The sequence below is a fragment of the Peromyscus maniculatus genome, chromosome 9 (assembly GCF_049852395.1).
Source record: "Peromyscus maniculatus bairdii isolate BWxNUB_F1_BW_parent chromosome 9, HU_Pman_BW_mat_3.1, whole genome shotgun sequence".
Taxonomy (NCBI): Eukaryota; Metazoa; Chordata; class Mammalia; order Rodentia; family Cricetidae; genus Peromyscus; species Peromyscus maniculatus.
The window spans coordinates 75,164,898-75,177,490 of record NC_134860.1 but is presented as its reverse complement, the minus strand read 5'-3'; the positions used below and the strand labels follow the sequence as shown (position 1 = coordinate 75,177,490).

General features: G+C 40.3%; 1 protein-coding gene across 6 annotated transcripts in view; it reads right to left on the bottom strand.

Annotated features, from left to right (window-relative positions):
- Window positions 1-1,470: 1,470 nt before the first annotated feature.
- The window catches only part of Ccdc122 (coiled-coil domain containing 122), a 53,506-nt gene continuing 42,383 nt past the window's right edge, over window positions 1,471-12,593 (bottom strand). For all 6 annotated transcript variants that reach the window (XM_042285209.2, XM_042285216.2, XM_006983830.4 and 3 more), the window contains one exon: window positions 1,471-4,332. In XM_042285209.2, coding sequence (XP_042141143.1) covers window positions 4,135-4,332 — 198 coding nt within the window. In that variant the 3' untranslated portion in view covers window positions 1,471-4,134. The remainder of the gene's footprint in view (window positions 4,333-12,593) is intronic.

The following is a 12,593-nucleotide window of genomic DNA, read 5'->3' as shown; positions in this document are numbered from 1 at the left end:
TTATTTATATTGGCCATGAAAGCATCTTAACACTGTCATGCCTGGCTTTAATACATGCAATCTGGAACCTCCATTATTATTAAAATAGGGCTTTCTGGAAAATTCCAGTCTCTTCACATTGGTTAGCTCTAATTCACCCATGCAGTGTATATATTGTAAGTTCATTTGTGAGGTAGTGGTTGCAGGTTTTTTCTTCCCACTGTTTCTTTGCATTTATTACCTGGTTCTGATAATTTAGGTGGTATCATCTAGCAGGCTCAGGGCACATGCTGCTGAGAACCAAGAGCTCCCATACTAGTTTTGAGCTTCATATTAGGATTTTTAAAGTCCACAATAGAAATATCTATAAATCATAGCTGTAGAAGATTGTAGCTTTGGTGAGAGAGAAAATCTTCTGAGTCACTCAAAGCAAGGAGAACTACAGAACCGTCAGTTTAGAGCAGAAATCAGAGGAGAAGAGTACGTGGACAGAATAACAATTTACAGTCAGTTAAAAGTTGGCAAGCACATCCAACAACAGAATTGAATAGATGAGGAAAGGCCTTGTGATTGGACATATATGTAGTGCTTTGGAAAATCACACAACTAGTCAAGTGACTAAAAGAGCCATGGTCAAAAACAGAACATTTACCTTGACCATGACTACAGTAAGCAACTGCAGGTACAGCACAGCCAGAAGATGGTGTTTGAGACCAGTTGGAGTAGATGACATTTCTGCAGAGGCCAAAGAGGTCAGACAATGGCACTGACCTAGGAGCCCCACCCCTGCTGACAAAACAACGTAGGTCCTCCCCAGGAACTTGGAGCACTTCTAAAGAGAAGAAAATAACTATGGGTTTACCCAAAAGAGTTTGAAACCGAAGTCTTCGTGAGAAAGACATTGTCACAGATTGGCTAGGACTTGAATATGTTCCCCAAGAGCTCATGTGTTGAGCATGGTCCTCACTGCGGTGATGTTGAGGTGGTGCAGGCTTTAAGAGATGAGGCCTAGTGGTAGGCCCTTGCCTCTTCAGTGATATGCCCTCAGAAGAGATCAATACAGTTCTCCTAGGACTCTAATCCTCAGCAGCTCCTTGACTTGATATTTGACAATGTAATCTGTCATTCTGTTTGTGTCCCCACCATGATGCAACCCACCATGAGGAGATACTGTAAGGAATCCACAGCCAGGGCAGAAGCTGTGCTGTTTGGACTTTCAGCTACCAATATTGTGAATAGTGAATGAATTTCCTTTCTTTAGAAGTACCCAGATCAGGCATTTTGTTATAGTAACAGAGAATAGCCTAATACAGAACAGTAGTTCTATATGTGTTATGTAGAAATAAAAATAACACAATTCTCTAACTTTACACTTTATTAATGTGTTGAAATATCAGTTTTCTTATATTTCAAATTTTAGGGATATTTGAGTTTGGTTGGTGTTCTAGCTCGCTTCCTATTCCTGTAATAAACAGCATAACCAAACGCAACTTGGGAAAAAGGGTTGATTTCATCTTACATCATGCAGGGAAGCTAGGGCAGAAACTCAAGGTGGAGACCTGAAGACAGGAAGTGAAGCAAAAGCCATGGAGGAACACTGCTTACTGGCTTGCTCTCCATGGCTTGCTTAGCCTGCCTTCTTATACCTCTCAGGACTAGCTACCCAGGGGTGGAACTGCCCACCGTGGGCTCAACTCTCCTACATCAATTATTAATCAAGAGAATGATGCACAGGTTTGCCTACAGGGCAATCTGAGGGAGGCATTTTCTCAACTGAATTTTCCTCTTCCCAGATGATCTTAGCTTGTGTCCAGTTGACAAAATAAAACAGAACAAAAAAATTCATCCAGCAGAGTTAGTTCTTTAGTTAGTTTGTTTGTTCATTTGAAATCGGGTCCCACAGTGAAGCTCAGAATGGCCTGAAAACTCCTCCTGTACCTCCACTGCCTCAAGCCTCTCTTAGCGCTGGGACCACAGGCCTGAGCTACCATATCCAGTTACTATTTCTTCTTGATTACTGTGAAAGTTTTCATTATCTGAAATCACTTTAATGATTAAAAAGAACAATATATCTTTCACATAACTCTCATAAAATTGAAACTAAGTGCATGCATCATTATAAAAAGTATGCTGATCATTGTTTTCTCAAATATGACTCCTCATCTCAAGTAGCTTTATTTACTTCGTATCTTCATTTAAAAAGGAAGCTTCAAATGTATAACTGGAGGACTCTAGTTTGACTAGACTTCAGTTCAGGTCTTGAATTATAATCATTATGGTTGTCTCAAGAAGCCCTGGGTGGACTCCTTACTCCTCTGCATAGTTTCCAAGCATATATAAATAAACAAAAACCTAAGGGTGCTATGTGCAGCTATAAGACTAGATATGGTACCTTCAGCAGCAGGAATATGCTGATGTTGACGCCAGCTTGAGATAAAACCAGGTGCACTGTGGCTTGGAAGCAAGCCACTCTGTTACATGCTCTCCCTGACCCAAGTCATGGGGATTCACTGGGCGAGTAGCCACTTTTGACTATGCTTCTGGTCTAATTCCTTGTGATGGTTAGGGTTAACTGCCTGCTTAACAAGTTAGAATCATCTGAAAGATGGACCTCTGAGCATGGCTGGGTGATTATCTTGACTAAAGGTGGGAAGACCTTCCTACGGTGGGCATTCCTCATTCCCTGGGCTGGGCATCCTGTAAACAGAACACTCCAATGCATGTATTCATTGTTCTTCTGATTGTGGAAGTAATGCAGTCAGCTGCACTAAGCTCCTGATACCCTGACCTCATTGCCAAGATGAACTTTAACCTGGAACTATCAAATAAAATTAGCCTTTTCTCCTGTAAGTTACTTCTGTCAGGTTATTTTATCAGGACAATAGGAAAAGAACCTCCAATAATCCTCAATAAAGCATACTCTGCAGCCTTGGACTGTCTTGACTCGGGGTTCCTTAGCAGCACCTTCTGCCTGTATCTGTCCTTTCACAATAACTCAAGCTGTTAGTGATCACAATTATAAACTTAAAGGGAGATAGGAAACCAGAGCTTTGAACGTGCATATTGTGCTAACATATCTAGACATGCAGCATCTAGTTCAACCTTGTCTCAAGCTGAGCACAGTCTGTAAGTTTAACCCTTTCTATCTGTAGTAGCACTTCTGAGTCTTGGAGCAAAGCTGATTATGTTACAGGCCCAGCCATGTGAAGTGTTAACTGTAGTAAACCATTCTGAACTGTGCTAAGACTCTTAACACCAGGCATAATGAGATTACTAATATAGGTTTTCTATTAGCTACACATTTACTGAACATTAGGCACATAGAAAGGTGAGAAATGAATTCAAAATATCTTTTCAATGTTGCTTCTTTGAAATTATTTAATCCCACAAGTGAATATTTTAAAACTGTGTCTTTAGTAATTAATATTTATTTTTGCTTCTCTGTAGTTGTGATCAATAGAGCATTAAAGAGAGCAATTTTATCTTCAGAGGTGTTTTTACATTCAATTTATTGCCATTGACAAAAAAATTTGCCTTTCAATGTGGAAAAATATCTCTTTGAAGAGTTTTATTGTATGTCTGCTTTATATGATGCTATAATTTTATTTTAGTCACAATATAGGAATAAAGAATTTATAGACTGAAGAGTAAACACAAATTTTATGTATTGTAACACTCTAAAATATATTATTTAAAAACAAAGGGAAATGATTGCTACCTCCTGGAGAAAAGAGGAAACAATAAAATAGTTGATGCATTAAACATATAATGATATTATCATGAATATTAATATTCATGGGTTATTGCAAAGACAGTTGTAAAAAAATCTAATAAAAAGTTTGAAACAGACAACTATTCTTTAAATACTTCAGCAATTGAAGTCCTTGGAAACCCAACTGTTTCTTCTAAATTTTTACTTTCAACATTACTATATGGAGGCATCAGGAGGGTAAGGAACATCTGACTGCACACACTCTTCTGCTCGCTTCCTGTAAGCACTGCTACTGTCTACCGTGCACCATAGATAGGAGGCACTTTAACCATTAGATACTTGACTGAAACAAAGAGAAGGAAGAGGAGGAGGAAAAAGAAAATATCGGTCATTGAGACAGGCCTCTGCCACCGGGTGCTGGCTCTCAGGAGCCCAAAGGGTCTTTACAATATTCTTTCCCACGATGCTATTGGTCTGTTCTGTATTTCCTGGGCTTCTTTCACTCCGAGGCGCTTTTTTAACTCAGCTGCAGTTTTTTCCAGTTGTTGGATGTTCCATTGCCATTTTCTCCTGTTTAACTGAATCTTGTTCACCTGGCAATGCAAACGCTTAAGAATTGCATCATTTCTCTTATGTTGTACCTGTTAGGAAAACAGTACACAACAACAGTGCTCATGAGCATGCGCAGTCAACAGTTAATAACAGATGCTCTGACTCCTCTAGAGAGAAGCACTCAATTAGAAATCATTCATTGGAATAATCAATACAAACAAGAATTATGTAAGTATTCAAAATATTATTAGTGCTGAAAGTTTCCTACATGAAATGACCATAATACCTTATGCTGTAGGTATTATTAGTGTGTGTGTGTGTGTGTGTGTGTGTGTGTGTGTGTGTGTGTGTGTGTGTGTGTGAAGAAACTGAAAATCAGAGTAATTTGAACACGATTTCAAAGCTCACCAATTGTGGTGTTTAGGATTTGAACCCAAATGAAACATCCAGGATGGAATACCCTGTTTGTCAAGCCAGTCACCCAGTGTTAAGTGAATGTGGCCTGCGGGTGCCTCTTTATTGAGTCCTATCTGATGAGCTGCAATCTTAGCATCTAAACTGAGAACTTAAAAGTATGTGTTTGTAGCACAGCTGATTCTCAGCAAATCCCAGTAGCCCTGTTTCAGTAACTCACGGTTGCCAGCTGGTAAGGCTCAGTACCATTTACTGCCCAGAAATGCTGCCTGCCCACACCACTGACAGCCTTCTGAAGCTCCTCAGGCTCTGAGGACTTACCAATTCATGGATCGTTCATTGTTCTATTACACTCAGTTGAATTTAACTGTTCTGATGTCTTGCTTTACCACTAGTTAAGAGAAACGGTTCTGTTCTCTACAGTTAGTGGCTCACAGAAACATATATCTATATCTATCTATGTCTAAAAGATCTAAGTCGGTGGTTCTCAACCTTCCTAACTCCTTTAATACAGCTCTTCATGTTGTGGTGACCCCAACCATAAAAATACTTTCCTTGCTACTTCATAGCTGTGATATTGCTACTGTTACGAATTACAATGTAAATATCTGTGTTTTATGGTGGTCCTAGGAAACCCCTGTGAAAGGGCCATCGAGTGTTGTGACCCACAAGCTGAGAACCACTGATGTAAGAGCTGATGTGGTCTATTTCCTTGCCCTTAGGTAGCTGAGTAAATTTATTCTGAGCTAGACAATGACACACTGCAAGGTAGTGAAGCAGTGGAAATGACAAGTGATGTGGCGTCTGGCCACAAAAACGGTAAACAAAGTTTTATCCATTTACCTGAAAATTTCATGATTTCATTTTTAAACAGCTAAATGGAGTTCAGTATACATGCTACATTTTCATTACCCATTCATGAGTAGATTATTTAGTTTGTTTCTGTTTCCTGGGTATTTATTGTGAATAGAGCCGCAGTGAACATGGCTGAGAAGGTACCTGTGAAGTCGGATGTTGAGTCCTTTGGGCACACGCCAAGAGTTATAGCTAGATAATGTGTACATCCACCTTTAACTTCTTGAGACTTTACCACACTGATTTCCATAGTGGACTCTCACCAATAGTGAATGAGGTTTCCCTTTTCCCACATCCTCACCAGCACTGTTATTAGCTGTTTACTTGATTTCAGTCATGCTGAGCAGGGTAAGATGAAATCTCAAAGTACTTTTAATTTGCATTTCCTTAATTGCTAAAAATACTGAACACTTTTAAAGATGCTTCTTAGCAAATTTTCTCTCTTCTTTTGAGAACTCTGTGTTCAGATCCATAGCCTATTTTTAATTGGGTAATTTGTTTTTTTGACTGCTTTTTTAGTTCTTTGTGTATTCTGGTTAGCAATCATTTATTAGATGTATAGTTGGCAAGGATTCTCTCCTACTTTGTGTGGAGAATTTGAAGGTAAGACCAGATTTTTGAAGACACCACACACTTCAAACACAGGGCTTGGAGGAACCAAACTGAAACTGACCTGGAATCCTTCTCCCTGAGGTCTAGCTCTCTTAGCATCCAAAAATGCCAAGGGTGTAAAGAAACTAAAAACTTTAGCTGGCTGTAAAGCCCATGAACCACAACAACGGCCAGCACGACAAGACGTACCCCATGGTGCACAAGCAGGGGTATATCTATATCTCAGGGTGATGAACAGCCGTCTGAGTGGACTCACTGCCCACTCAGTGCTTGGAGGGAATTCACGCCTGTCACTGTACACCAGGTAGTCAACTACGAGGAGCTGGAGAGGTCATGGACCCCAGAGGAAAGCTTACTGCTGCTACTTTCCTAAATCCGAATAATTCCCAACTGCATTCCGAATACAGATCCTTATCCACAGATAAGTATAGCCCTTACCCCTCAAAGATGCTTCATTTAGTAGCAAAATGAACATTTCAGAAATACGCAATTGGTCACAGTGTAGAGAAGAACTGACTGTGAAGGACCTGTCTCCAGCAGATACACAGAAATACAACTACACCAAGGCTCAGAGAGCATGGCCAAAGATGGGGGCCAAAGACTGTAAGAGCCAGAGTGATGGGGGAAGTCTTTCTGTATGCTGTGAATATGTGTTGCTCTGATTGGTTGATAAATAAAGCCGTTTGGCCTATGGCAAGGCAACTTAGAGGCAGGCAGGAAATACAAAGGGAGAGACAGGAAGAAAGGGAGAGAGACACCAGCCAGCCGCCCAAGGAGCAACATGTAATGGGACACAGGTAAGCCAGGGAACATATGGAGATACATAGATTAATAGTTATGGGCTAATTTAAGATATAAGAGCTAGCTAGCAAAAGGCTTGAGCCATGGCCATGCAGTTATAATGAACATAAGCCTCTGTGTGTGTTTACTTGGGCAATGAGAGTGGGAGAGATTTGTCCCGACCACCGGCAGGCCGGGATACAGAAAATCTTCCGACTACACCAGAGGACCAGGATATGTGCTACCAGATAGTGTCCTCTATACACGACAGAGTCACACCATGAATTCTTCACAATATAGTCCCCTAAACAAGACCTACACAGTGACAATACCAGCTGACATTTCAGTATTGATGGGAGGCATCTCATAAGGCCTAATGAAGGCCTTATGTTCATATAGCTCCTAAATGAAGAGCTATAGAGAATTAATGGCTACTAAGAGAGGGAGAATCAGCCTTCTCCAGGAATAAGCCCCCCTAATAGATATTGATATCTATTGATAGATATTGATATCCAATCCCAAGCAGGCATCCCTAAACACATAATAATAATTAAAGAAGAGGTGGTCATGAAGTTGAGAGGGATTGAGGAGGTCATGAGAGGGGTTGTAGTAGAGAGAGTATGGGGTGGAAAGGATGTAATTACAATACTCGTGTATGAGGATTCTGAAAAATAATAATAGCATAAAATACTCAAACAATAGTAAGTGAAAAAACAAACAAAATATTCCTATATTAGTTCTGACTATACAAAACGTTCCTATCATGTTTGTTAAAATCAGAGGAAACTCTGAGTGAGTGAATGTATATTGCTGAGATGGGCATAGCCATGTCAAGGACTCCAAGGTCTCTGAGCCATGAGAAACTGGTTAAGTCATTTCTCCATGCAACCGGGCTGAAGAGGAGTACCAAAGAGTGTCTGACTGTTTATAAACAACTGACTAGTGTGTTCAAAGACTAGCAACTGCTGCTTCCTCCTCCAGTATGTCTACAGCCTACAACTGCTCACCTGCAGTCCTCCTACCAAGGCTAGCTAACCTGTCTCCCCATGCCTAATAAACATATTGAGGTTCTGAATTAGGGTGATGTAGTAGAATATTTTAAGGTGTGTTACTTTTGCCTATGTTGCATTTGTTAAACTCTGTGAAGCTTTGCTACTGTGCTTGTCTAAAACACCTGATGGTCTAATGAAGAACTGGCCAATAGCAGAGCAGGAGAAAGGATGGGTGGGGCTGGCAGGCAGAGAGAATATGTATAGAGAGAAACCTGGAATGAGAGATCTAGAAGTAGCCAGAGAAGGGGGAGAGCTCCAGGGGCCAGCCACCCAGCTACACAACAAGCAACAGAGTAAGATTTACAGAAGTAAGAGAATGGGAAAAGCCCAGAGGCAAAAGGTAGATGGGATAAGTTAAGTTAAGGAAGCTGGCAAGAAACTAAGCCAAGCTAAGGCTGGGCATTCGTAAGTAAGAATAAGCCTCCGTGTGCGATTTACTTAGGAGCTGGGTGGTGCACCCCCCAAAAAACAGAGCCAAACCCCCAACAACAAAATGGTGATAGTAGGTACCTTCCACTGGAAGTAGCAGATCCCCCAACTTGATCCCAGCTTTGTACATGTGTGGATGCCCCTAGTCAGAGTTCCAGGACGCAAGCAACACAGGTCAACACCCAAGCAATATAGGTCATGGTAGTTAAACAATTCACGTAATCCATTATTTAAATTGGACAAATTATTTTTAGCATGTTCACAGAACTATATAAACATAACCATAATCTGTTTTAAAACATTTTCATTTACTTTCTAAAACACAAGTAACCATTAGCACTCAATTCCATTCCTCTACCCCACTCTTTGCATGAGGCAACCACTAATCTAATTTTCCTTTTATACATTTGCCTGTTCTGGGCATTTCATATAAATAGAATCATACAATAGGTTTTCTCTGTAACTGGCTTAGGATCAGCTATGAAGTAGACTGTATCAGTATTCCATCTTTTTTACTGTCAAATAATATCCCATCATATGATATATCACACTTGACTCATCTAGTCCACCTGCTGATGAATGTTTGAGTTGTTTCCCATTTCTAGCTGTTACAATCATACTATTATGAATATTCATGTATAGGTCTTTGTGTGACGTATTTTGTGTGCACCTTGCCTATAAACCTAGGAAAAGAGTTATTAGGTCATGTGGTAACTTCATGTTTAACCCTCTGAAGAACTATTTTCCAGAATGACAGTACCATTTTTCATTCCCCATTGTAATATGTGACGGTTCCAATTTCCTTACACCCTCAAAATATTTATTACTATTTGTTATGATTAACAGCCATCCTTATGTATCTAAAATGATATCTCATAGTTAAACATTTATTTTTACATTTACTTAGTGGTGTGTGTATGTGTGTGTGTGTGTGTGTGTGTGTGTGTGTGTGTGTGTATGCGTGTGCATGTGTGTGTGTGTGTGTGTGTGTGTGTGTGTGTGTGTGTGTGTGTGTGTGTGTGTGTGTCAGGGAGAACATATGTGAAAGTCACAGGGCAATGTGTGGAACTTGGTTCTCACTGTCCACCATGTGGGTTCTGGGGATGTAACTCAGGTTAAGCTTAAAGGCATTTGCTACTCTTCAGCTCAATATTTATCTTAAATTAACAATACAATTACATAATAATAGAACTGAGATAGGTACCTATTATAAATATATATATACTACCAGGACCCAGATTGGGCCACATGCTCAGTCTCCCCTTGCTTCTGTCTCTTTCTCAGATCCTCTATTAGTGCTCAGGGGCTTTTTCCTGTGCTTACAGACTACATACTTTTGATAGTATGATGGACACTATATACTACTTCATCTTCATAGAGCATATTTTTAAACAGACAAAATAAAATAGGATGACCAAGGAAAGGAATCATGTTGAAACATCACTGTGCACCAGCAGCAGAACTGGAATGACAGTGTAAACATTTTAAAATACTGATATAAAAACAAAGTAAGAACTCATCAACTAACACTTCAAATAAATTGCAATAAGTTATATAAATATACCATGTATAGACATATATTCATGCTTGCTAATTTTGCAAATTCAGATGATATATTCTACTTAGCAAACCAGGCTTGTTGACATGCTGGCAAAACAAAATGACTTTATAAGGATTAAAAATAAATGAATATAGACTGACCAGGGAAATAGGTAAGCTAACTGGAGATCTTCACCTCTCCTTCAGCTCCTCCAAATTCAAACCCCCCAGCCTCATCCACAGCTCTGCAGCAGACCAAACTAGCTATGGCCACCATCCCCACCCCTGACCCCCTCTCCAGGGGATCAGATATTCCCCTCCTAACCTCCTTCCCCCTACTCAGTGCTTTATCCCAGACCCCAACTCCATCCAGTGTTCCCTGGGAACCAGCAGACAACTCCAACCAGGGAAGTAGGCAGGCTCACTGCACGTCTTCACCTCTCCCTTTGCTCCTTTGAATCCAATCCCCCAGTCTCATGCCCAACTTTGCAGCAGAAAGCCCCCTCTCCTCCTCTGCCCCCATCTCCAGTGGACCACACAGAGCTCCCCTACTAACCTTCCTGTGCCCTACCCACTCATTGCTTTATCCCTGACCTCAACTCCAGCAGAATTTTATATCAGAATTCCCCAGAATCCCACAGGCCACTCTGACCAGGGAAGCAAGTAGGCTAACTGAAAATCTTCACCTCTTCCCTCCATTCCTCCAAGTGCAATCCCCAAGTCATCCTCAGTTCTGTAGCAGACCTTCTACTGTGGTCTCTCACTCTCTGCCCCATTCCTAGGGGACTAGGCAGATTCTGATGGAACACCCTGCTCTCCTCCCTCCTGTGGACCCCTAAGCCCCTCCCTATCCCATCCCCATTCTTAAATGTTACTTACCACTACCTAAGTAAAACACATTTTATTTAGAACCCCCACTGGCCATGCCTGTCAGATCTCCAGAAGAATTTTCTATCAGGCAACACACAGATACTACACTCTCCTAAGAACCAGAGAGAAAACAGAAACCAAGGAACAAAGCACCCACCCAACAAAGACAAGACCAGATATCATCACCTAAAATTACAATCTTCCCAATCCCACATGCTTAGATGCCAGCATAAAAACCATAATCAATAACAGCCAGGACAATATATTTCTACTAGAGCCTAGCAAAGCTACAACAGTAGCCTTTGAATATTTCGACAAAGCTGAGGCAAAAGAAAAGACCTTAGAATAGCCTTTATGAAGATGATAGAGGCCCTTAAAGAGTAAGTTAATAAATCCCTTAAAAAATTCTATGACAACACAAACAAAGAGTAGATGGAAATGAATAAAACAGTTCAAGATATGAAAGTGGAAATAGAATCAATCAAGAAACCCCAAACTGAGAGAAATCTGGAAATTAAAAATGTAGATACTCATACAAGAACCTCAGAGACAAGCCTCATAAAATGACTGCAAGAGATGAAAGAGAGATTCTCAGGCATTGAAGATACAATAGACAAAATGGATACTTCAGTCAAGGAAAACGTTAAATCTAAGACTCCTAGCACAAAACATCCAAGAAAACTGGAGCACTATGAAAAGAACAAGTCTAAGAATAATAGGAATAGAAGAAGGAGAATAAGCCCATGTCAAAGGTCCAGAAAATATTTTCAACAAAATCACAGAAAGAAAATTTCCCCAATCTAAAGGAAAAATGTATATCAAAGAACAAGAAGTATACAGGACACCAGGTGGACTGAACCATAAAAGAAAGTCCCCTTGGCACATAATAATCAAAACACTAAATGTACAGAACAAAGAATATTAAAATCTTCAAGAGAAAAAGACCTATGAAAATAACACTGGACTTGTAAGTGAAGACTCTAAGTGCCAGAAGGGCCTGTAAAGGTGTGCTACAGTCTTTAGTAGACCACAGATGCCAGCCAAGATTATTATACCAAGCAAAATTTTCAATCACAGTAGATGGAGAAAATAAGGCATTTCACAATAAAACAAAATTTAAGCAATTTCTATCTACAAATCCAGCCCTACAGAAGGCACTAGAAGGAAAACTCCAATAAAAAGAAGTTAACTACACCCAAGAAAACTCAGAGAATAAATAATCCCAAACTAGCAAATCAAAAGAGGGGAAGCCATCACATACACCACCAACAATGACAACAATGACGACGATGACAACAACAACAGCTTGGGCCACATGGTTCTGACTTTAGCGTTAAAGATAGAAGAAAGGGAATTTCTTCTGGAATTTGCCTCTGCACCTAAAGAAAGTCATAGAAGCCAGGCATGTGTCAAGGGTGTCCCTTAACAGAGGCCTAGTAGAGAGGCCAGTGCATGAAAGTGTGAAGTTGAAGCCTAGATTGCTTTGGAGAAGCCAAGATGTTAGAGATGCCAGAGTTGTGGGATACCTGCTGAGGAGAGCTGCTAACAGGGAGTGGAAACAGTCCAAGAAGTGTGTTGCAGTCAACAAAGCTGAATGGAATTGAAGATCTGAAGAGTGTTTTAACATCAAACATGAAGATGCAGTTTGGAGTTTGTCCAGATGGTTTTTGGTCTTGCTTTGGTCCAGAATTTATTCACTATGCTCCCTTCCCTATGTTTGGAATGGTAATGTATATCCTGTGCCATTATATGTTGGAAGTATGTAATGTTTTTTTATTTTGATTTTTACAGGTGATGAC